The 25411-nt window shown below is 37.2% G+C and overlaps 1 protein-coding gene across 6 annotated transcripts in view; it reads left to right on the top strand.

Moving 5' to 3' along the window:
* The window catches only part of ATG5 (autophagy related 5), an 83646-nt gene extending 59162 nt beyond the window's left edge, over positions 1-24484 (top strand). For all 6 annotated transcript variants that reach the window (XM_055811314.1, XM_055811315.1, XM_055811317.1 and 3 more), the window contains one exon: positions 22627-24484. In XM_055811314.1, the coding sequence (XP_055667289.1) occupies positions 22627-22763 (137 nt within the window). In that variant the 3' untranslated portion in view covers positions 22764-24484. The remainder of the gene's footprint in view (positions 1-22626) is intronic.
* The last annotated feature ends 927 nt before the right edge of the window (positions 24485-25411 follow it).

Here is a 25411-nt window from a genome sequence, read left to right as displayed (position 1 = left end):
AACTTAGAGGTTAATAAATTAAGTCCTTCATATGGGTGTGAGCTATCTAGGATTCAGCAGAATTTCTCCTGTAATGCAGCTTTGTTTGCATTGTTACATTGTTTAGTTGCTCTGAGTGTTCTCCTCCTCTTCTGGTGGGTAACACAAGGAAAGCTGTCTGAGCTAAATGCAGAAAATAATGTGAACTCTTGAGGAGATGTGGGAGGTGGTGGGGGGGACAGACTGAACAAGTAATTTGGAGGAAAATGACAGATCTGGAAGTCATTAAATGTGATGGGGAGAGCAACTATAAACAATATGGCAGGATGAAAGGGATTGGGGCAAAAGCCAAAACCTGACATAATAACTGTGAACACCTGGAGAGAGTAAGTGGGATAGGAGATGATAAAAGGATGAGGGAGAAAAAGAAGCATATTGCATGTGATTCAGGCACGGAGATTGTGCAAGGCATCCGTTGAGAGAAATGGGAGTGGAAGTCCTGCTGGCGAGGTGATACAGATGGTCTGGAGCCCCTTTTGGAGAAACAAATTGAATCAAAAGTTGAAAAGAAGGGTGGTTTGCACTGTCAGAACAAGATGATGCAGGTGGTCACGTGGAGCCGGGTCAGATAAGGGACTAGGAAAAACTTGTTCAGGGCTTGCTGTACAAGTGGACTGCATACCAGACAGGAATACAACGTAGAAAATTAAGCATGGCAACATGGAAAGAAAAAAAGACCTAGGAAAAAGATCAGGAAGAAGCAGAACTAGGACAAAATGGAGGATGACAGAGAAAGGATCAGACTTACGGAAAATGACCTGAAAAGATGGATGCCCATAACAGCAACGATTCTTACTGCTGAGGAGCATGCATAGGTAAGGTCAGTGCACTTAAGAGGCGTGAAGGGCAGCACTGGTTTAGGCCTGACTGCTTCAATTCCCCGTACTCTGTTTACTGATGATTCAATTTAGCCAATAAGTGAACTTTGATTATTCTCTTGCTTGGGTTAGTCCACTTATCTCATTCACTACTCAGATGTAATGTTCACCATATTAAGTGTTCATGCTCTAATGCAGCTTTGAGCTACTAAGAAAACCCCAAAACACTAACTCACTTCTGAGTTTTCCCTATAGAAATGTTAGCAGCCATATTGAGGGCATATTTTTTTTCTTTTCCAGCAAGTGGAGCAAGACTCCAGACTACAGAACCTCAGCACATCTGTGCTGCTGAAGTATCCGTGAAAGCTACTCGGTCAACTCATTTTCTCTCTGATGCTGGTTCACTTTGAGTTTAACAAGTTTCCTGTGTCAATAGATGCTCCATCAGATCAAAATGCAGAGCAGACTGTAGAGCTGAGTGTTTCTATTAATTTTATAGACATATGAGAACTTAATTTGAAAGCATTTGCGGAAACTTGCAAAACTATGTATAAAAGTTTTTCTTGTAAAGTAGTTGTTTCCATTTGAAGTTGAATACTTAAGATTTGGGAGGTGTCAGATTTGTAGACTGCCTGTACAATCTTAATTTCCATACACAGCGATCATTATACAGCTTATAATCACTCTCTACCGCTCCTCTGCCTTTACCTTCTGTGAGACTTTTGTCTTCCTGCACAGACTAGGCATATTTTAGTGTCAGGGCTGTGTAGTGAAAAGATCGTTGTCCTGATTATTGAAACAGTGGATGGGGAATGAATGTACTTCAGGAAGTATTATAATTTAAGCAGCTGAATACTGCCTTGGGGAATTCAGTTCTTTCTCCCCTAGGGAGTGCATTCATATGTGATACTAGGCAAGCAGAGTGCTACAAACCCACCCAGAAAGTGGTAAATCACCTCCAGAGGGGAGCACCAGAAAAATCCAGTGACCTATATGAGCATTCTCCTGAACAGCTTGCTTGTTTGCACTTGAAATTGATGAGAGCTCTGGAGCTCTGAGTGTGCAAGGCACCCTCTGAAGTCAAATTCTAGGCCTCTCGTTACTTTTCTCTCCCACCCTCCAAAAAGTGGATACTTCTGGCCATAATGTCCCTTTGACTTCATATGTGATCTGTAAAATGATACTACAGTCTGTTTTCACAGGAAAATCTTGATGAAATAGTTTCTGAAGGAAAAACAGCTTGTGGTTAAGACTGTTTGAATTTCATATTAAAAATCCTTCCTCTTTGGACCTTTTTTGCCATCTTCTAATTTTTGTTTGGGTAAATTTACATGTTTTATCTTAATCTACACTTTATATTTATTCTGATCAAGGCATTAAAATACTGTTGTAATGAAATAGAATACATTATCAAAGGTAGAGCAGAAAATGATGGCAAATTCTTTTCCACATCTGGATTTTCAGACTTCATTCAGTGTTATCAAAGTTTAGATCTACCTAATTTTTCTGATCAAAGGAAAGAATAGTAGTATCTCATCAAAAATATGCTTAAAGACGTAACAGATACTGGTGAAGCAAGTTGTTTTCGACCTTTTTCGCTCTTGTTTTCAAAAAGTAATTTAGATATTCTTCCAGGACTGTGTTTTAACCCCACAGTGAATTAATGCACCCATTACATTAGCTGCATCTCTTTGTCAGTGCAACACAATATGAGCTTCTCTTGCTTTCTGTTTTTCTCCATCTGTTGAACTTTTTTTTTCTTTCTTCCTCTATGGTTTTTTTTCCAATGACTTTTCATTCAGCTAGAAGCTTGATGGTAATTGTGGTGATTGCTTGTCTATGGTGACATCCATAAGTGTGCCGTGGGAATGCAGAGGATATATGATTTTTCAGGCTCAGCATTTGTAGTCGTATATATGAGCTGCTCCTGCTGCCAGATACTTAAGGACCCACCACAAGAAGAGGGAGGGAAGGGTTTCAAGAACCACCCACAGTGTCTATACGCCTTTGCTTTAGGAAACGTGGATACAATTAAGTCTTTCTTAACTGTGCTGAGAAAAAAATATTTCAATGAAAAAATGTATTTATGTATAAAGTAGATAGTTCGTAATCAACATGTATGTTCAGTTGAAAACAATGTAAAGAACATTGTCAGAAGTAGAACAGGTTGAATAGTGACATTAAAATACTGATAGTGAAAATGGTCTTTGTAAAATACCATGTCAATATTACTTTGGACTGTTACAGACTGTGGGTAACTGTTTAGATACTGCGTTTTATTAGCTTATGAAACTATTTATTCAAGGCTTTTATTGTTTGTTGAATTGCTCTAAAAAATAAAAACTTGAGCAGTTGTTATCCCAACCCATACTTCCCTGTCTTTCCTCAAATTGGTCCTTTATTCAGTTATGTATATATTTTGCTGCTTAATGAATGCTATACAGTATTCACCTTTCTGGATTGCTGAATAGTTTAATCTCCATAAACTGTTAATCAGAGGAAAACTGATGGATGAAAGTTAAGGCTTTTTGTCGTGGGCATTATTTAGACCAAAGGAAAGAGTGGCTTCTACTTGGAGTCTATCCTTGAACTCCTCAGACTGTAAGGAGTGTTAACCTGACTTTTTTTGTCCTTGATCGCCACAGTGTTGTCACAGAGAGCATAGCAGTTTGGAACCCATTTGTCAAAACGCATATCAAGCAATTTAAACACTACTAGTAATGATCAGAAAGTGTGAAGAAAAGCCATACTTAGAACAAGCACTAAGAAGCCAGTGTAATTCTTAAAACTTTTGGCAATTACATTCATTATCTTGACTGTCAAGGATACCCTGTTCTTCTAGAACAACAAGGAGAATGGCTACCTTTATTAGTAGCAAACCTCTTTAACAATAATACAGTGTTGAGAGAGCCTTCAGAGAAGATGCACTTCTTTCACTTTACAGTACTCCTGCTGCAGTACTGTACAGTACTTCAGGAAGACTAGTTTAGAATTGATCTAATAAAACCCTCTAACTTTCTGTCTAAATGAGTATTTAGGCAGCAAATGTGTCAAATCAGAAATTTTCTCATTAGCCCAGTAGTTTTTCTTTTTCCTTGGGGCCTGTTTCACCACTTCACAGGCAGTGGTTGTGGTGATGTGGTAACAGAAATAGTAAGACCCACTTATCACAGAAAGTGCATCACCTTGCATTTAATATTGATGCATTTAATGTATTTAAATTTTTTTCTTTGTTCTGACCCTCTTGTGTTGACATGAAGTTTGGGAAGCTGTGAAGTCCTACTTGTCATGTTTAATAAATACTAAAATATTCTTAAGTACAAATTAATCCATTAATCACTTCCTCTATTTTTTAGTTACTGCAATAATAAGTTTTATACTTGCCAGTTACACAGCAGTTCATAAATGAAAGACCAACACCTCAGTCTGAAATTTTACTATGGGGTAAATTTATGCTGTGTATTAGTACATCTTTTATTCACTTTATTTCCATAATTGTTTACTTAAATTTGTCTAAAGGCTGCATACAGTTGAAATTCAACTTGAGAGTTCTGTGATTGTATAGGTAATACTTAGTTTGCCATTCATGGACTACTCTTCCTGACCTCCTACAGTTGTTGGGAATCCTTACTTAGAAGATGTGCCCTTTCATTTTAGTTTTCAGTCTTTTAAAGTAGAACTTTGCAAGTTCTGCAATTTGAGCATATTAAATCTAGTTCTCAGTTGTGATCATATCCTGTTGGGGCATGGCATGCTTGCGCTTGGTTTTATGTTTGTTTCTCACTAGTTGCTCATACTTAAACCAGAGGCAAGCTGGTCATTTAGGTTTGGGGTAATGTTTAATTATTGCTGATCTTGATCCCAGAATCATGGAAGAGTGGCACTTATTTTTTTAGTTCTTTCTTTCGACTTGTGTTGACCCATCTTATTTTCTTTCATGTCAATGGTTCTGTAGCTGTTTCCTTTTTTTATGCATCATTTTTCTTCAATACTTTTGTTCTAGTCATATGTAACTCTTGCTGTCCTTTGTTACAAAAGCAGATATTAAGAGTATCCTTTAAAGTTGGCTTTTCTACTTCTTTGACTAAGCTCACAATAATTTGTATAACTATTTTTGTAGTTTTTCAAACCTTAGCTGATTTCTGAATAGAAATAGATCTCCATCTTCAGGGAAGTAGTTAGTCATTGTTACTTCTGCTTTAGTTCTTAATTCTTGCTTTCCATCCATTTGCCCTGTGGTGTTCCATTATCTACACTTCCATGTCAGTTTCCTTGAGTTTTCCAACAATTTTTTGTACCATTGGATATGAAAATCTAAAATACTGAGATACCTAGGGACCATGTCTCTATATCAACATTCTTCTATTTCCCAGTTTAGATCTCTTGGTTTTCAGATGTCCTCCAAGATGATTAATGTCCTGGTTTACTCAGGGAAGTCAGCAGTAAAATTATCCAGTGTCTCTCTTCTCACCATTTTGCACTCCTGAAGATCTTCTCCAGCCAACAGTCCCAAGTCCTAGTTTTACTTCTCATAGGACTGTGCATCTAAGCTCATGACAGATGTTGTCTTGTGTTTTAATATGAAACACCCATTCACGAGGACTCCAGGGTTAGAATCAGATTATTCTGATTATTCATGCTACAGCTTGTAAACTCGTCTGTTCTTTTTTCCTATGCTTGTGGATGCCACTTGCACAGACAAAAGCTGATCCTTTAATTGGATATTTCTTGTGTGGTAAAGTGGAATTGTCAGTGGAATTTCAGCTCCAGAAAACTAGATAGTCTTTAAAAAAAAAAAATTGGGAGTTATTACTATTTGTGAGAAGATTTAGCGTATTATGGAGGAACAGTCTTAGATGAAGCTTGATATTGCCTGTGGTCTCTTAGACTGTGTAGTTACACTTTCTATGCAGGTAAGGAAGAGAAGGTGTTAAGACCCTGTTGTTGTTTGCAAATACAGCATAAGGTCACATAACTGATATGGTAGAACGTATTACTTCCCAAAACTGCTGAATAACAAAATTAATGATCTATGCTTGAGAGATAGCACTGTGGCTATTTTTCCCTAATGTCTAATAACCTGTCTTACTGAGATTAGGTAGATTAGGCTGCCTGCTTACAGCAAAATGTAGTTTAAAAGATAAATAAAATTGTTATCAATCTGTTTCTGCTAGAGACTTCACTCTGCATTTTCCCAGTTTTTTGCATCTGATGGTAGGTGTTCCTGTTGCCAATTAAGGGGCCTTTGTTTCCAGAATATAGTGACATGTAAACTCTGCATCTCAGAATTCATCAAATTTCAGGGAAAAAAAATGTGTATAATTCACAGCAATTAAAAAAAATAAAATTAGTTTAGTAGACTTTTATGAGGTTCCTGTAAAATAACATCCTAATACTGTAAACAGTTCACTTAGAAATGGTGACTCATCTTATTAGGAGAAGGGGATGAACGCAGTATGATCTTATGTAACTACAGAGCAACAACTGCAAGAGGAAACAGTATTGAGTTCAGCAGAATGCTTTGAAGAGGCAAAGGGTTAAAATGATAGAAAACAGAGTTCTTCTGGGGGAGGGAAGAACTTCTTTCCTCTTCCACACCAGAAATTTAAGACATTGTGCATAATGCAGAGATAAAAATTGTATAATACAGAAGGAAACAGTTTTCTTCCGCTGCTATCATGTCTAAACAATTCTGGATACAATTTTAATTTGCCAGTGTTGTTGAAGTCTTCATAAAACTTGTTTTGATTTTTGTCTCAGGCTTCCTTGAAGACTCAAATGGTAAGCATTTGGACATAATGACGCAAACAGTAGGCTATCAATCAATCCCAGTTTTCACAGCATTGTTGTTCATTCAGAAAAGCTGTGTGAACTGACCTCTTTCTACAGCAGTGTCATTAGTTCTTTCAGAAATAAAACAAGGATCAAAAAGACTTCCAGGATTTTTCTCTTAAGACTTGCTGTACTGAATGATTTTGTAAAATTAGGGATCAACTGTTTTCAATTAACTCTCAGCTTTTTTTAATGCATATTGTATGAGAGACAACATATTAATTGTTTTTGTTCTCCCTCAGTTTTCTAAGCATTGACTTCCAGTAAATTAGTCAAAAAGAAAATTGAATCTAAGTCTAGATTTGCCATGTAGGCTCCTGATGCAAGTGACAAATAGCGCAGTAGAAGGAGGTAAAAGTAAGCAGTGTGGATGTCTTTAAATTGACATGAAATTTAACTGAGCTTGCTCTGTCTGAGGTCAGAAGCAGCTGGACCTGGGGTTTGCCGTGGGAGCTGCACAGAACCGTCCCCGTCCTTGCTGCTCCAGTGGTGAGCAAACTTGGGGAGCTTTTGCTCCCCGTGTTTCACTAGTAAGTCTGACAGCTTGTGCTCTCTGCAGGCTTCTCTGTGCTTTTCAGTGCTGTGGAGGTACGGTGCTGAAATACTTCTCCAGGCCACCTAAATTTAGAAATATAGCCAGCCCTGGTCAGTTTTAGGCAGTTTATTAGCCACACTTCCATGCCACATGGATATGACAGTATTGTGAAGAGTTAGAGGTCTTGTAGTGTGCGGGCATACTAAATAGATGATTAAAAGCTCACCAGTGATACGAATTTTAGTCCACTGTCTCCTCCGTTATGAGAATCATCTTGCACAGCAGAGCTGAACTTCAGACCAGTGCTTAAGCTGTTCCACTCTCCTTGTGTCCCTGACTCAGTGGTGCTCTCCATGTTGGGAGGAGGTCGTCATGTACATCTCCGTTCTGGTGTGAGTCATTATTTGTGCCTGTTACCTTTTTCTAACCCAACCATCTGCTTGGATTATCATTCTACATCTGCCTTTCATACCCCTACCTGCCACAGTTGTTTTTTTTTTTAAATTGAAATGAAAAGATTTTTTTTTTCTGTGTGAAAATTGCATGCCTTTTGATTTAGTAATTCTTCTTGATCAAAAGGGGTGGAAGTCCAAAGGTTGGCTTCAGATTATAGAATTGTCATGGCCACCGAATTAATTAATATAGAATTAATTTGGCATGACTACAGAGACAGGTACAAATAATCTGAGCGTTAAGTGTGGCAGCTGTGCTGTTTATATGGCTTGTTTAGAAATGAAAATGGCTAACAAGCTCTTTGCATAATCAGAGGGGGCTTCTGTGTATGCAGAATGTTCTGGCTGGCTTGCTGCTGTCAAAAGAAGAGAAAAAACATGGTGAGAGTCTGGGGCTAGTTGTTATCTTTCTGCATAGAATTTCTCAGGAAACAGCAAGCATGACTTAGTTTTAAGGATTATCCAATTGGTAGCTTGTGAGCCCTCTGCCCCTTTCCTGGTGGCAGATGGGATGAAATTTAAGAAATCCAGATGTTGGACTCTGCATCTAGGACTGAGTAATGCTGGGCCCAGTTGTGAATTGGAGAGGAGTGACTGGAGAGCAGCCCTGCAGAAAGGGATCTGGGTGCTGGTTGGCAGTGGGCTCGATGTGAGGCAGCGATTGCCCTGGCAGCCAAGAGCAAACCCCGGCCTGGGGTGCATCAAACATAACCAGCCAGTCAAAAGAGGCCGTTATCCCACCGTATTCAGCGCTGGTGTGGCCTCACCTTGAGTACTGTGTGGAGTTCTGGGCCCCGCAATTTAAGAAAGATGCGAAGGTCTTTGAGTGCATCCGGTGGAGGGCAACAAAGCTGGAAGGCATGTCCTATGAGGAGCAGCTGAAGACTGTCTAGTTTGGAGAAAAGGAGGCTGAGGGGTGACCTCAGTGCTCTCTACAGCTTCCTGAGGAGAAGTGGAGAGGGAGGTGCTGAGCTCCTCTCCCTGGTATCCAGTGCTAGGACACAGGGGAATGGTTCAAAGCTGCACCAAAGGGGGTTTAGACTGGGCATTAGGAAGCATTTCTTCACTGAGGAGGTGGTCAAGCACTGGAGCAGGCTTCCTAGAGGGGTGGTCCATGTCCCAGGCTTGTCAGTGTTTGAGGCATTTGGACAATGCCATTGAGAACACACTAACTTTTGGCCAGGCAGTTAGACTAGATGATCATTGTAGGTCCCTTCCAACTGAAGTATTCTATTCTATCATTCCTCTTCCATCCAGCAACTTTGCTAGTATCACAAGAGTAACGTGCTTTTTCTTTGAGACTTGGAAGTGGGTTTTGGGCATGCACATGCCTGCACATTTGAAAGACAGAATGTAGGAAGAGGTACAGCAAGTAGGGAAATAATCCTGTTTCTCGGACAAGCCTTTGGAAATTTGTTCAGCTTCAGCTAAATTTGTTCTGTCGACCACCCAATAAGTTTTATTAGTATCAGACTCCAAACTATTCTCTTTAAATTTGTCAGAAGGCCAATGACTTTATTCAAGCACAACGAAGTTTAAGTCTGTTATTAACTAGTAGTAGTATGAAATGGAGAAAGTAAAATCTTCCACAGAGCAAAATAACTCTTTCAAAATTTAGTTTTTTATTCTGTTTGGGAATCACAAGTCGGCACTTCGAAAATTCTCTGCAGAAGAGAGGTGGGATTTTTCATCCTGGAGCAGTCTGCTTCATGGGCTGCAGTAGAGCTGTGCTTCTTGGGAGCATCAGTGTCCTACACTGAAATCCCTGATAGAATGCTCTGATCTAAAAATCTAGGCAGTGAAGAAAACATTGTGGAGAATTCCTAGAAATTGGGCAGGTTTTCTGCCAATATTCAGCCATGCATATGAGTTTTAGGAAGACTGTTGGAATCAAAGCATCTTGATAAAATGTTTTGGGTGTGGTGAGTTTTCAGTTTTAAAAAGAGTATCTTTTTGTGTTTTAGGAGGAGACCTCAGGTTCTTTATGCACTGTATGGCCATTGCAGTGTGTTCCCACAGGATTTATCACTTAGACAATAGATGAGTGAAGAGAGACAAAAAGGAAGGAGAAATTAGAGACGCAGAGGGGTGATGTGGCTTGCGCCCGGTCACGCTGAGGTCAGTAGCAGAGTTAAGAACTGGATTTTTTGAATCCTGATCTAAATCAGTCTATCTCACCCCAAGGAGATCACAGAGGTTACTCGGTATGACTGAGCCAGCAAAAACTTCGCAGAAAAAAACCAAAACAAACCTTTCTTCTAGTTTCTCATATATCCTTGCTCACAAAAACAAGCATGTCAGCAACAGCTCAAGTACACAAAGTATATAGACTTACAGGATATTTTTTATAGTTAGTTTCATAGAAAATGTGAGAATGTTTCAATGTTATTTTTTTTCAGTAGAGGTCGTCATTCTGTTAATGTTCATATGCTGTATAATCACTGCTGCCTTTAGTGCTGTAACTGGAGACTTTAGTGGAGAAGACAGGAGAAACCTCTGTGAAGATTCCCAGTGTGAAGTTCTGAACCAGGACACTGCCACTGCCATGCACAACTAGATTTAGACACTGTGGTGTCATTGTTTTTATTTATACTAGTAAACAAAAGAGGGCTAGAACATGTGTTGTTTGTGCAGTAGGACTATTACCAGTTCTCTGGCATAATTTTGGTCTGGGCTAATTAATACTCTCCCAGAAAATTTGAGCAGCGTTCATGGATTAACAGTCTGGGGACTGTTCTCAGTGAGCAATATGGAGGGGGACGTAATTTAACTGAGTAGGTGTGAGCTGTTCTCTGACACTTGCCCTGAGGTCCCAAGAGTGGGTCCTGGTCCATTTTGTGTGCTACATCTATACCTTTAAATTAGGTATATGTACTGTATCGGGAGAGGGAACTGAATAAAATCATTCCAGTCTTCCTTGCTTCTCTTTTGCAGTTTTGTTTTATTCTGCCTTGATGCATATAGGTATAACCTGATTTTTCCCAGGAGATAAACATTTTACAGGGCTAAAAGGGAAACCTGCACAACTAAAGGACCTACACAAAATAATTAGGAGAAAAGTAGCAGCTTTACCAATAACGTAAAGCACAGAAATCCACTAATAAATGTTACTTACTGTGTCCTACTCTAAGGATTTAGAAGCACAGGTTAGCAGTAATTGTCTTCTTGAATACCTAACTTTCAATCAGAGATTTTGATAACTTCTCATTCAGTGGATTAATTGTACTTTCCATCTTATTTGGCATCTGTAGTAATTTTGAGAATATTTGTAAGAAAATAGTGATTAAACTTTTCCTTATGTTGAAGCCAAAGTCTTATGCAGTGGCTTGGCATGTGCACGTTGGTGCTGTAATCATTGAAGATTTGAATCTCTTGTGCTCTTTGCCCTTTTTCCTGATATATCATCACCACACTTAAAATGGCAAAATGCAGTGGGTGTCTACACTTTGGGTAACTTCACTAATTCCAGGATCTTAATGCAAACTCTTACTCGCTGGCAATTTAAGCAAAGAAGGCAGATGTATGGACCAGATACACAAATAGATGCCATTCTGCCACTTGTGATGTTAGGGATCAGTATCCTCAGAGGGAAGGGTGGCTACAAAGCCAGCTGTCTTTAAAATTGCAAACTAATGCAGTAAAATTAGCTGTAAGTCATTTCAGAGCCATGTACCAGCAGTGTTTTGGCCACATAGCTGACGATTTCTAGTAATGCTGCTAACTAATTAATGATACTAACTTAGCAAATTCTGTTTGCAAATGCCATATGTATGTGTTACAAATCTTACAGATCTACTGTTCCGCTGTAAAGTGAAAAAATACTTTCTGAACTCTAAAAAAAAAAAAAAATCTTAAGTTGCTAGTCAGACTCTAAAAATAAAGATTATATGATAATTTATCATCTTTGAAGCTAACTCCTGATATTTTGGAATGGAAAAATTAAGTTGAACTTTTGATGAAAATTCACTTCCAACCTTGACTCTGAACAGGTAGCTGTTTCGCAGGGATGGGGAGTTCTTTATTTATATTTTAAGTTACTGGTCTGTGTAAAGAGCCCTTCAGGTATACCATTACTTCTTTTTCCCCTCTTTCATTAATTTTTCAAGACTAAATTTTTAAATTTTACTGTGCTAAAAGATCTCTGAATACTTTGATCTGCTAGTTGTTCAAAAGAACTTACAGTACATGTACAGAAAAATAGATTTCATGCATGTAAACTCTATTGCCTGCTCATTAAAGAATTTATTTTTCAATGAGTAGGGGCCCGGAAGAGCTAATGTAAGTATTTTAGCAAGGGTTTGTATTTCTCTGATAAACAGCACTCCCCTTCTGTTTGTGATCACAGGATGAAAGCTCTCTAAGCTTGTATATGTACATTTTTACTGCTACATCATGTAGTGTGCTCTTAAGATTGAGATCTCGTTCCCCAGGAAGCATTTCTGTCTAAGATTAATTGCCCTTTTAAAATCAGTGTTTGATGTATTCCTTTGGCTATATCCTGACTCACTTTAACCTTCTTTGACCTGACCCCACTGACTATTACCGCTACGGCTGAAGCAGAAATCCTTCAGCTTGATGTATGCAGTACAGACTTGAGCCTGTGGTTTTTCACATCAATGGATTCAATTAGCAGAGTTTTTACTAATCAGCTTAGCAGAGGTTGAAGAATTTGTCAGACATGGAACAAAACTGTCCATACTTTGGAGTTAATTGAATAGCTCATCTCTGTTTTCATGTATAGTTTGCTTGCGAAGTTGTTTACTTCCAGCAACATTATGATGATATTTAACAAAGCAGCCTTTAAAAAAAGGCGAAACCAGTTTATTTTTCTCCAGTTAGACAGGGGAAGGTACAAAACATGAAATAGCAACCATTAAGTCTTTGATCTGTATATGCTACTTATCACTTTTCAGGCAAATGTTTTTAAACTATAATTATGCCTGAATGTCTACTTTTGAATTTGATTTATTAAACTGGGCAGGCAGACTAACAATTAGCATTGTGGATTGATGAAAACAAGTAAATTTGCTGGTCTTTCCTGTATTGACAATGATTATGCAGCAACAGTAATCCTTCTTTGCTTTGCCTTGCTGGGAATAGCTCATAATTTGATTATCTGAGAAGTTCATTATAAAAGATGGACGGCCATTAGAATGAAAGAATATTTGCAGGCATGATGTGAATTATAGTAACTTCAAAATGAAGTAAAATAGAGATTGAAAGTTCAAGAATGCTATTAAAAACCTTTAAAAGTGTCTGAATGTGCATATGCATAGGGAACATAAAATACGATTGCATAGAGAATTTTCTATTTAATTGGCATAACAGTATTTTAAAAACAATAACATAAAAGTTCTCATGAACAATTAGTAACAAGAGGTCTTTTACAGCAAATTAATTTGCTTTATGCCGGTCTTCATAGAGAAAAATCTTCATCAAATCTTTCATTTTTTCCAAGAGCCATATTTGATCATATTTAGCTCCCTAACTGTATACAGAGCTAACCTTTAATTTCTGAAGGTCAGTTGTATAAAGTTTAGAGGGAAGGAAAACCTCATCTCTAATTAAGGGCATGGTGCATGGAAGGGTTAACTTACTGTAAGTCAAGATGCCTGCTGTTTAAAAAAGCTGCACAACTTCTAAAAGTGATTTAGCTCTCCCTCATCAATGGAAAACATACCATGGGTGAGTTGGGCTCAATTTGTCATGTGTTCAAGTGCTTACCTTTTAATGCACACCTTGCCTGTTCCTTGTATATATAAATGTGTTGTGTGCTTACTTGTTCCATGGAACAGCAGCATGATTTGCATTGAACTTTGCCACGCTGTTCACATGTGCAAACACATTACAGAAAATCACAAACTTCAGTTGCAAACCCCGGTCTTTTATAAACTAGCACAGGTTTATTGCTGGTTCGGGGCTGAGGTTAAGGCACTGATGCTAAGGAAGAAGAAGTTTAAGAATATTTCCTGAGTTTGGTCTTCTAAAATGTTTCTTGGGGTGATTTTTTCCTGCCTGAAGCTAGATGTTTGATGGGAAGTATCTCAGGCTCAGTCATTGTAAGGTCTTCTAAAACCTTGTAACTACTAAAATGTTAGATCTTTAAGAAAGGTATTTCAGGCTTCTGTCAAATTAGTTTGGGACTTATTACAACAACCCCATTTAAAAACTTTTATTAAATATACAAAAATAAAAATTAAAACCAACAGAGTTTAAGTAAAACTTTCATTTCCATCCTCTGTCAACTTTTCCATTGAGCTGCATGAATTCTTTTACAGAAGGAAAAATCCCCTTGGTTGCTTAGATGGCATTACTGTCAGTCTTAACTGGTTGGGACTGCATGGAGGATTGTTGAAAATAGTCTGCTCAGGCAACCTGGACTCTTGAGGCTAAATTTGCTTTCTCTAAAAACTTCTTCAATTAATAGAAAAAAGTTTTCTATTGTCTACGTACTTTCTGGCTGCTGTGAGATTAGAAGTGTAACCCAAGTTCTCGTAAGCTGTTCCAAAGGGTTATAAACTGTTGCTTGTGGTGATTAGTTTAATCCACATTTTTTTGTTATGTTTCAGAAATGTGCATATCTGACCTGAGGATAGACTTGAGGTAGAAGATGACAGGAAATAACAAGAGAGGGAAAATTGCGTGGAGAAGGAAAAGATTAATAGGGGTGATGCCAAGAATTTGATTTTTATCTCAGTATTTAATGATGCTTAACATAGGTTATAATGTTGTGTATTCATCTACTTTTGTTCTGGGGATAGAGAAAGCTAGGACTGTGTTGCAATATAATCCAGGGAATCTAATCATACTAAGAACTGTAACAAAGGAACTTTTTTTCTCTCCTTGAAGTCACAAACATTTAAACTCAAGTGGGAGATGTTTATGCCATGAGAAGATCATGTAGAGATCAGCCAACTGGCCTGTGTCAAAACCACATAAAGAAATACAGCAGTAATTAAAGCTAAATCAGTGAATGTGGACTTCATGGCAGTGTTGCAATGGAGGAACGCTTGAGATATGTTGCCTGGAGCTGGGCTTTTGCAGTCAAGTATTCTGCAAGAAGAGTTCACTGAGTTTGGTACAGGTCTAGTTCAACCGTAGCATTTTGGACCAAGAAGCAGTAGTTCTTGTGATGGGCAAGATGACATCAAAGCGCTGCAGGGGTGAAATTGGGACACTTAGTATGAATGAAAAACATTTAGGGTGGAGAGAAACTGATGTTTTGAGCTGTTTATTTTAGAGAATAATTAAAAAAAAATTAGGAATTAGAAAAGGTAGACTAAGCACTGCTATTATCTGTACGGAGTCAATAAACCTATTAGAAATGAACATTCCTTTTAAAAGTTTTTTGAACAAAATACAAAGTTGTGGATTTTATTTACTGTTAGATGTCTTTGATGCCAGGAACTTGCCATAGTTAAAAGCTCTCTGGGGTGTCTGTGTAGATATCAAATATATCCAAAGCTGAGAACATACATTTAGGAAAACTGTGACCTTCAGTTTGAGCAATAGAACTCATGTTACTACCAATGTTTGAAATGACAGATACTCTCTTGTTGCTGCCGGTTCACCAGATCTATCTGATTGGTGATTTATATTTGTATTGGGTAGTTGAACTGTATCCAGGAACTGAAATTCTTAGGCTCTAAACCACATCTTATGTTTGGAACAATGTTTATTCCAGATACAGAATCATTTTGAGGAAAAAGACTTGTTCTGAATGATGCATTGACCATGTATTTCTGTGTGCAAGTTCTTCCCCTGAAATCGGCATCAGTGGCTTTCCCCAGGGCTGGTGGGATATGTAGGCAGGAAGGAAAAGCCAGTCCTGTGCTTTCGTGTCATGTGTCAGCCTCTTGAGTTTTTTGAGGTCAGAGGAACCTTTTGTTGTGGCTAGGCTATTTTAGAGTCAGCTTTGCAAAATTTTTTGTATGTTCTTGCTTTTTGTCAGAGGATATTGAATAGCATATCTTGCTGATTGTGATCCAATGTATCATCTGAATATATTAAACTGATAATTATTCCAAACTAGGGGAGAGGAAGGGAGTAAGGATTTTGGTAGTTTATGTGCCATTAGTGAGCCATATGTTAAGATCGCTATGGAAAATGAGTAAGTTCTAAGAGCCTGCTACTGTGACAAGCAGGGTCCTTTTTACAACAGGGTGGAATTCACAGAAAAGTAAGGAAAGCCTGGGATATGGTAGCTGAAATAGGCTAGTGTGAAGCTTCTGAAAACTCATACTAAGACTTTATTCATATTTAAACTATTTTAACTGAAAAAAAGCCCCTGCTTAGTAGAAGGTATGGTAACCTTAGACCTTGAAGCTATCATTTCTTAACTATGAAATATTTTTATCATTAAGGAGTACTGAAACGTTCACTGTCTGAAGTACTTGTGCTAAGCATATTCAAAGAGCAAGTAATCATTTGGCCAAGAGATTTGACCAAGTTCAACTTTTTGTTTGTATATGCTTCCTATAAAGTTGCGTAGGTATTGAGCACCTGTTAGTACCCAGCTGAGTAGGTAAAATGTGTTTAAAATACAAGTTTGTTTTTCTATTTGAGGCCATTCTACTGACGTCATCATTGCTGTGGAATCTGAATATCTCACTATATTTCTGTACTTCGGTTGCTATTATGCATACACGGGCCAGAAACTTATTGTGGAAATGTTCCAGTTAAATTTGAGTTTATGAATGGAAAAAAACTGAAATAATGTTTTGACTTCTAATTATTTTTTTTAAAGATTCTTAAGAAAAACAAAGCATAGATAGATAGATAGATATAATATATATATATAGAGAGAGCATATATAGGGATGGGTTGAATTCTTTCTTTAGCTAAGCTTGCTCACTGAGCAAATAAATATTTTGCCATAAATTGAAAGAAGATATGATATCTGGTTAATGCAAATATTACAAAAGTGATACGAATATGTTGATAAATACCCCTTAGCTTAATTTCTTTGAAGTTTATGGGAATTTTATCAGCACATGTGACTCCTGTAGTACACACAAACGAAAATAATTGTGAAGCTTGTTTTGTTGTAAACAGTATCCAGTCATTGTAAATTTTAACATCAGACATGAGAGCAGTTTTCAGTTCTGGACTGTTGAAGACCTAAATGCTATTCATCAGTTTCAGCGCTAGCATTTGCAAGATTCCTGTATCAAATTGAACCATTACTGACAATATTGAGGTTTTGGATTTTTTAGATATGTTACCTTCTTGAATGTACTTCACTTTTTGCACTTTTATTAAGTGCTTGTTTGCTTATTTTCTACTACTGGTGCAGAAGTCACTCAAGTACTACTACTTTAGACTGAGGCTTGTGTGGTGCTGTCTGTTCTCTGGATGTCCTAGAATATCTAATGTGAGATGCCTAGAGAGGGGAAGGATAACTTAACCACTGTCCAGTTCTTTCTTACCATCTGTGGTTACCACTTTAGAACATGATTTTTGAATTTGCTTGCTAATATAGTGTAGACTTTTGTAAATAATTGCACATAGTTTCATATGTGTGATCCTCTGTGCTTGACCAGAATTGTAGCTTTCAAGAAGGAAAATTTCACCTTTGCTTGCTAGAGGCTTAGCCCCACCCAGCTTTGTCTTTAGGCTTTAAAAATTGAATCAGCAGCACCTGTCAGTAACAAACTTAGTGGCTGCATCTATGCATGAAGCATATTACTGAAAGCTATGTATCTGTATGCAATTTCCTAAGAGAGCCTAAAGAAGTAGACGACTGACTTCCTGGGGAAGATGTCTATTCAGATTCAGAGATGTCCAGGGCCCTATCTGCTATTCAGAGATGTCCAGGGCCCTAGCTGCTGAGCACATGCTGTCACGTGTACTGTGGCTGCTTCACCATTACATGCACCTAAAGGCCTGTTGTCCTGCCTGGTAATCTGAGGAGCAGGAGAGGTGGAAAGGAAAGGAGCCCCACCACAGTCACAAAAGAAGAACTCTGCTCCTTATAACACTGGCCCAAGGTGAGTTTTCCTACAGTGTGGTACGACCTGTCATCAGGAATGCCTTTAGTATCACCTAATCCAGAGTATAATATATCGTGTATTCTAAAGGTAAGCAAGCAAATGTTTATGGCTCACTTCAGAGCTGAAAAAGCTGGAAACTAGTTCTATTACATTATTAATAAGGCTGCTTCTCCGTGACACTTTCTGGATTTACACCTCACACTTTTTAGTATCCTTGTCCAATATAGCCCTGTGGCCGTGTATCATGCAAAAAGTGCATTGTTTGCCTCTAGTTTGGAGCACAAACTTCTGTTTCCCTTTTTAGGGTTTTAAAGCCGATTTTGTATGTGGCGCTGCCCTCAGTAAGAAGCTGTGGTTTCTGCATTGTCCATTTTGATGGTTACAGGCAGGTTCTGGGACTTGCTTTGCAGAGGACTTGCATGTGGAGGATTCTAACTGTACTACTCCAGGAACATTTTTGCTAAATCCTGACTATCTTGTATTGTCTGTCAATGAAAGAATTTAAGCCAGCTAAATTGCCCTGACAGGTGATTGCTAGAGGCAGCAAATCAAAAGGGAGGTTTTTCATCCCACTAAAGAATTTTAAGTGGTGCATCACAGATCTAGTCTGACTGGAGAAGCTGATCTTGTGTAGGTGAAAGGGAGAATGTCTCTGCAGCATTGGTGAGCATTGTGGTGGTAATCTGAGTGAAAAATGGCTGAAATACATACCTTTGCCAGAAGTAGTGCCTTCTCACTATTTTGCTCTTAGGCACTTGAACCTGTCTCAAAAACATTTTCTTTTCCCTACATCTTTATTTCTTCCTTTCTAAATGAAAAGACAGTTCAGTAGAAAAATTGATTTAGATTGCGTTAGGGGTATGTGTAACAATCTGAATTTATGCTGAATATGCTAATTCTTTTGTTTCCTAGTATTGAGTGATTTCCTTTGCAAGCAGTAACTTACACAGCTAAAGGAAACAGAAAAACTTCCCATGTGATACCATGACATTGCACATCTTCCTACCTTCTCTGAAGACTACAGATCTCCTCTTCTTTGTTCCTTCTCTGTGTCTCACTGATTCTTGAACATTGAGGATTTTTAGAGGAAGCTTGGGATTAGCAGTACCAAATGTAGTATTTAGGGCATTCTCTTTAAAGAAGGGAGAGTGGAGTCAAACTGCCTAAGGTTGAGGAGGGCTTTGAGCCACTGCCTCGAGGACTGTCGAGATGCAATGCCGCTATCTCTTCCGTCCAGCAGATGCTTCTCTGCAGAAGTCCTTTGTCAATACTTTCTTTGGCTGGATCAGATGGTTTCCTGATCAGGAATACCGAGGCATCTTATAGACAATAGAGAATCAGAATAGAGAAGGTTTAAGCAGAAGTCTTCTTAAACCTTCACTTCAGAGCTGCTTGTTTCTCTGTTTTCTGTGCAGAGTTGGAAAACTGTTCTGACTTTACATGGTATGATTTACTAGCCTGGGTCGGGCACCTGCTTTAAGTGTTGCAGCCTTTGAGTTAGTATCTAAATTAAGTGGTCTCAAAAATGCCATAGTATACAGCATGTAAGCATAGTTATCTACCTTCTGGAGATTGAATATTGTTAAGGTTTACCAAAAAGTTTTATAATCTGTTTTATAATCTTATCACTTGCCACTAGTGACTTTGGGGGGCTATAATGCCTGTTCATGGCTTTCCACAAGTAAAGCAAAGACAATTTAATCCTGGGACAACCACTCTGATAGGAGATGACAGCTTAACTGATTTTGAGGCTTTTTTTGTAAATTTCAGTAATACAAAAATATGCTGATTTCAAGTAAATAGTTACTATGTACACACATTATAAAAAAATTCCTATGAAATGTCTATGGCTATGCTTTTATTTTTTGATATTTCCACTTCATCTTACTGAGACTAATTTGCAACAAAGTAAAAGAAACCATCTTCGATCATACAATATCTAACATGTAACTCTGTTCTATTGTGATTTTAAAAGGGGGAAAAAAAAAGTCAGAGAGGTGAAATTTTGAACTTCTTGGTTTAAGGAAATCCTGGGGATTTTTAACTACATTGCTGAATATCGTAAAATGGATATTGACAGTAATGATATCAGGTCTAGACCCCATGCACTACAAATGGGCAGAGTTATTTGCCCTAATTTTTATAGGCTTGGTCCAATGGCATGAATGGCATTCATCATCTTTGTAATTAAATCATTTAAATCTTACACCACTCATTTAAATATATGTTGTGATTAGCAACTTGTACACTTCTACAGAGGTATTTGTTCAGTCTAAAAAGACTCTGTTATCATAGAATACAGGGTGGGGAAGAAGAGAACAGCACTTGGTGTGTCAAGATACATACAAAATAAGCTACAACCGTTAAGACTGAACAGTAATGGAAGGAAAAATACTCTGTAAATCTACTGTTATCAGTAAACCAGGTAGATGAAGCTTTCATAGCTTGCAAATCATCCAGAACCCAGATCACAGTAGGTAATGGTGGATAAGAATTAGAAAGCTGTTGAGAAAACACGAATAATTTCCAGAAATTTTTTTGGCGTATTTGCTGTTGACAGCCTTTCTGCTACATAAAGCAGAGGAGCCATCTATAGGAGAGAGACTCTGTATGTGATTCAAAATGGGAAAGTTACTGAAAACATGAAAGTTGAAGAAAGTTTGAGTACATGTGACTTAAGTGAGAGTTTATTGTCCTTAGTAACAAAAGGAGGGAAGAATGCTGAAGTAAAAACAATGGATTTTGTGAAAGAAAGCTACAGTAAATACAGAATTGGTAGATAAGATCTCTTTAGTCAAGCCTCAAGGGGGAAAGGAATTAAGCTTTGTTAGCGATAATACTAAAGCACAAACAATGCTAATGCAGAGATTTAGATTTTAATTAAACTGTAAATTCTTCATTGACCTCTGAGACTTTCTCGGTTTGCTGAGGAACAGAATAAAAGATTTGTATGAGAAAGGGATAAAGTGGGGTAGGGAGCAGGGAATGGCAACACCCAGATTAACTGCATTTCATTTTTAAGCAATCGGCATCAAAGTACCGTGCATATGCACACACATCCAATACTGTTCTATCATACAGTAAAAGAAGAGCCAAATAAAGTGTTTATCATTTATAAGCTTTTCCTCCAATGACAAGAAAATTATACTGGTGTTCTAAAGCTTTTAATCTATTTTTTTGTGCAAGTTTTTGCCAAGTCAGCTATATATAGGTGGCTAGCACACTACTAATGCCAAAACAGCATTCTGCCATCTGTCTGTGTATGCAAATTAGTTGTTTCTGAAAATTAAATTATATTATAAAATGCAAAAAAAATGCCACCGACTCTGCAGCAAATTTTGGGAATAGCATAGATAGAGTTCAATTTGAAAGTGTTAAAGTAACTCCCAAATATATATATTTTATACTGAGAATATTTGCTGTTCCCTGACTTCTCTGTAAAATCTTGGTTTCTGAGATTTTTCTTTTGGAGCTTACAGTCTTGACAGTTGGACTGGTAACGTTTCAGCCCGGTAAATGCCTGCTTTGGTTGGAAATATCAGAAGTTTATTTTTAAATGACATACTGCGTTCTTCTAACCTATTTGGAATAAAACCAGAAAACAGCAATTGTTTATGCTTGATTTAGTGTGGTAATGTGTATACTGTGCCATGTAGAGACTGAAGCTTTATATATTTAATCAAGAGTTTGTGCAGAATGTGTTACCATATGTAACTAACGTGTAAGGTTTTTTTTTAGGCAAACGTAACTGTTTACTTTGCAGGAAGAATTATTACTAGCATAGTCAACACCGTATTCAAGTATGATTCCTCCTAGTCTAATTTAGCCTGTGCTGGCATAGATACCTGGTTGTAATACAAATTTCTTCAGGCAGCTGTCAAATCATTTTGGTTACCAAGCAAATAAGTTTTTTTTATCTATGTTATAAAATAGGAATTGTGCTGCAATTGGGGAAGCAGAATGAAAGAGCCAGTAATGGTACCTTTACTTGTAGATTCTGCTTTCTTCCAGCGAACTTGAGGGGGAGCATAAAATGTCAGTTAGAGAAGGCAGTGATATTTTTGAGCAATGTAGATTTCACTGTGGTAGGTCCATGTGAGAATGCCAGACTATAGTATAAAAACAGTAAAAGGTCACTGCCTACTTTTTTTTTTTTCTCCCCTAACCATTATTTGGAGCATATTTCAGATGTTCTTCTCATCTCAAGGCTCTGAAATAAATTTTCATTTTTGGGGTTTTTTTTAGTTCATTTCTTGACAGTTATGTCAGTTGCTTTAGCTGGTTCCCATCATTTGAATCAAAGGATCAAAGTACTTGCATCCTCCGGGACAAGTATAAATAAAAAGAATTGAAATATTCTTAGAAAATATTCTTGTCATACTGGGAATCATTTGTGAACTTAACTTTTCCAAGAGATGAAACTAAGTGAGAAAAAGCTGGTGCCAACTCAGCCTCTGAGTTACCTCTGAAATATTGCTAGTGACTTAATCTTAGCGAAACAAAATTACTTCAGGAATATTTATGTATTACATGTAGTCCAGCTCTTTCAAGAGATGACAGTATTAAGAACAGAGTTTTATTAGTATGTTTTAGGAAGCTCAACATCTTAAGCATGATCTGTGTAAAATTCATATGGCTTATAGCTGGGTGAGAAGGATATGCCTTAAATGTGTTGATACCAAGCTGTGATCACTGTAGGAAAAAAAACGCTTGCAACTAATAAAGAAGAACGGCATTTTCATTGTTTCATTTTAACCCTTTTTTTTTTTTTTTCCCTTGGAATTAGTTTCTGGTTTGGATGATAGTAATCTCAGCTTTCTCCGTACCAATATTTCCTGCTTTTCATTCTGTTAAATGTTAAACTCTTAACACCAATTAAATCTACCGTAAATGAAGTAAATGTTTAATATTTCTGTGAACTTTGGTATACTAGTGGTTTCTCTTTTTCTTTGAATTAGATGGAGAGCAGAAGACTCAAGTGATGATTCATGGAATTGAGCCAATGCTGGAAACACCCATACAGTGGCTAAGTGAACATATGAGCTATCCAGATAATTTTCTCCACATTAGTATCATTCCCCGACCTACTGATTGAAACTAAGCTGTATGGGTATGAGGATCGTTCTCAAGCTGGAATTATAAGGGCATGTCAACTTGCTTCTGTCAGTCTTGACAGAGGCAGCATGACCAGAAAAAAAAAAACCAACAAAAAAACCGAAATAAAACAAGAAGTCCTCACTGCTGCAAGCCAAACAGGAAGAGAAGATCCTATCATCAGATAAGGGCAATTGGGCTGATCTTATTTTGCATCACCACTGCTTTTCTTCACCACTGTAATTAAATCAGTTGCGATATGAAAGAATTCACAGGACCTCTGCAAGTCTGCTGTTTTCTTGTAAAACATAATGAAGCTGAAACTGTCAGCTGAAGAGCAAATGGAAATATGCCACTTGATTGTATTTCTGATTAACAAATAAACAGGGCTGTTTCCTAAAGCACTAGTGTTTCAACTTTGAGAGTGGAAACTTCGGCTTAATTTTCTAGAAAGTTAGACACTGAGAGATTCAGTTACCAATAGCTTTTTGTAAAAGATCAAATTACTGTAAACGCCTCTCTCCTTAATGAGAAGTTCATGTTTACAGTATGTGTATTGGTATGCAAATGATCTTTTAACTTTGATAACAAGCAGTGAGAGATTTTAAAGTAAACCCATGAGCATGTTTTGTCATTTAAAAACATGCACAATTTAATAATTTACAAATACTTTTGATTTGTATACTGTCACTGAATACTCCAGTATGTTTATTATTCAAACTAGTTTTCATAGACAAGCAATGATGTAGGATAATTTGTCTCAGGATTTATCATGGCATTTCTTTGTTCCTCATCTGAATTTTTTTCCTGTAAGAATATTTTCTTAATTTAGTTTTAAAAGTTCCAAAAAAATAAGTAAATGGATGTTGCAAACAGTTGTATCCTGCTGTTTATTCCCTTAGACTAGAAAACATTTAAATTGTGGAATGATGAACAGATGTATTGTTTTTTAATAATTCTGAATTTTGGAAAGCTAAGGCTTTTCCAAACTAATACTTCCTTACATCTGAGTTTAGTTTTCTACTGTGGTCCCTGAACAATTAGTCTGAAATTTGGAAGCTTCTAATCTCATCACACAGATTTTTCCTTAGTTTAGCAGCTGTATTTTTAGGTTATTGGATCACTTTGGTTTCTAAATGTTTGTTACCATTGCAGCTGCTGCTAGGACTCTACCATTTTTTGTGTGTTATGTTGAATTCATCAAATGGTGTGCTATATTGCTTTGTCTGCAGTTTGTGGCTGTTTGTGACACAAGACTATGTTTATAGTAGACATATTGTCAAGTATATCAAATATAAAGAAAGCATGATATTTTTCTTTCAGAAATAGTAACTGTTGAAGTTCCTACTCAAGGTCTTGGTTTGCACATGTCCCAGTAACTCCCAGCACTGTTCCCGTTCTTTTCCATGCTCCCTTTGTGGTAGGATACTTGCCTGTATCTGAAAAAGAAGAAAATGAAAATCAATCAAACAAAAGCCTCTTCAAAGTGTAAGAGGGGAAGGATCTCCTTGGGTGAGGATAGAAGGGCAGAAAAAGCCAGTAGATAAATTAGGTAGTGTTTTAAATGTAAATGAAGAAATAGAATTAAGGAAATGGAAGGGAAAAGATAACAGTGAAATAAACCTATGCTGTATTCTGTGGCTCATGAAGAATTTTTAAAACAAAACAAACCGTGCTGATCGTGTTCATGCAGAATTGAAATATAATACTCTTACAGTGGGATGATTTGGTCGAGTTATTCTAATTTCCAGTTCTGTTTGGAATTTTTGTTGCAGTGTTGGATTGACATTTATAAACTTTCTTAGGCAGACATATCTAAATATTCTGGAGAATTGCAAAGTCCTGCCAATGGATAAATCAAATATTTTGTAGTGTCTTTGTATTTTTTTAAAAAAAAGGTCTTTTGTAGGGATAATTCTTCCATTAATCAGGATAAGAGGTAGTACATTTAAAAAACTGTAGAGGTTGTGTTTCCTTTGATTAAGGTAAGATGGAGTAAATCACTGAGTATTTTAGTATATTCTACACCAGCATTTTAAATATACAGCTGTCTTCTCATGGCCCGTATTTGCTAGTAAATCCAACTTTTAAGGCCTAGCATGGAACAAAGGAATAGCTTGGCTTTAAAACATACTCCTTCCTCTTATTTTAACTATTTAAACTTTATTAAAAAATAAACCAAAGTTTGAGTCTGTCTTTATTTGCAGCTAAATAAGCATCTTTGTCATGAAGTGACGAAAACAATTAATACTTAATAAGTAGGAACTTCTTAAAGAGCTGGTTGGGTGATGTATCTAAACAAAAGCACATCATCACAAAAATGAAGTTGTGTCTTTACCTGATCTAAATCACATTTTTGTAGTTTCTTTTACTTTGTGAATAACAATAGGAACAGAAGGTGTGTTGTGGCTTAAACAGTTTTCTTCACTGTGAAATACTGTAACTTCAGGAAAAAACAGATTTGGTCTAAGCTGGTTAGAATCTAACATAGTGCTCACTAAACTGATTTCAAATAATACGGAAGAGTGTCAAATATATACAAGCACTCTTACATTTAGAATTTAAGTGTATCTGGTGAACACGTTAAATTATAGTTTAAAAAAGAGCAGAATATAGAGCTTGTTGTATTTCATGATGTTTGGTAATGGC

Source organism: Falco peregrinus, chromosome 7 (genome assembly GCF_023634155.1).
Source record: "Falco peregrinus isolate bFalPer1 chromosome 7, bFalPer1.pri, whole genome shotgun sequence".
NCBI classification, from domain to species: domain Eukaryota; kingdom Metazoa; phylum Chordata; class Aves; order Falconiformes; family Falconidae; genus Falco; species Falco peregrinus.
The sequence above is the reverse complement of the archived record's forward strand: the minus strand, read 5'-3'. Positions and strand labels throughout refer to the sequence as shown.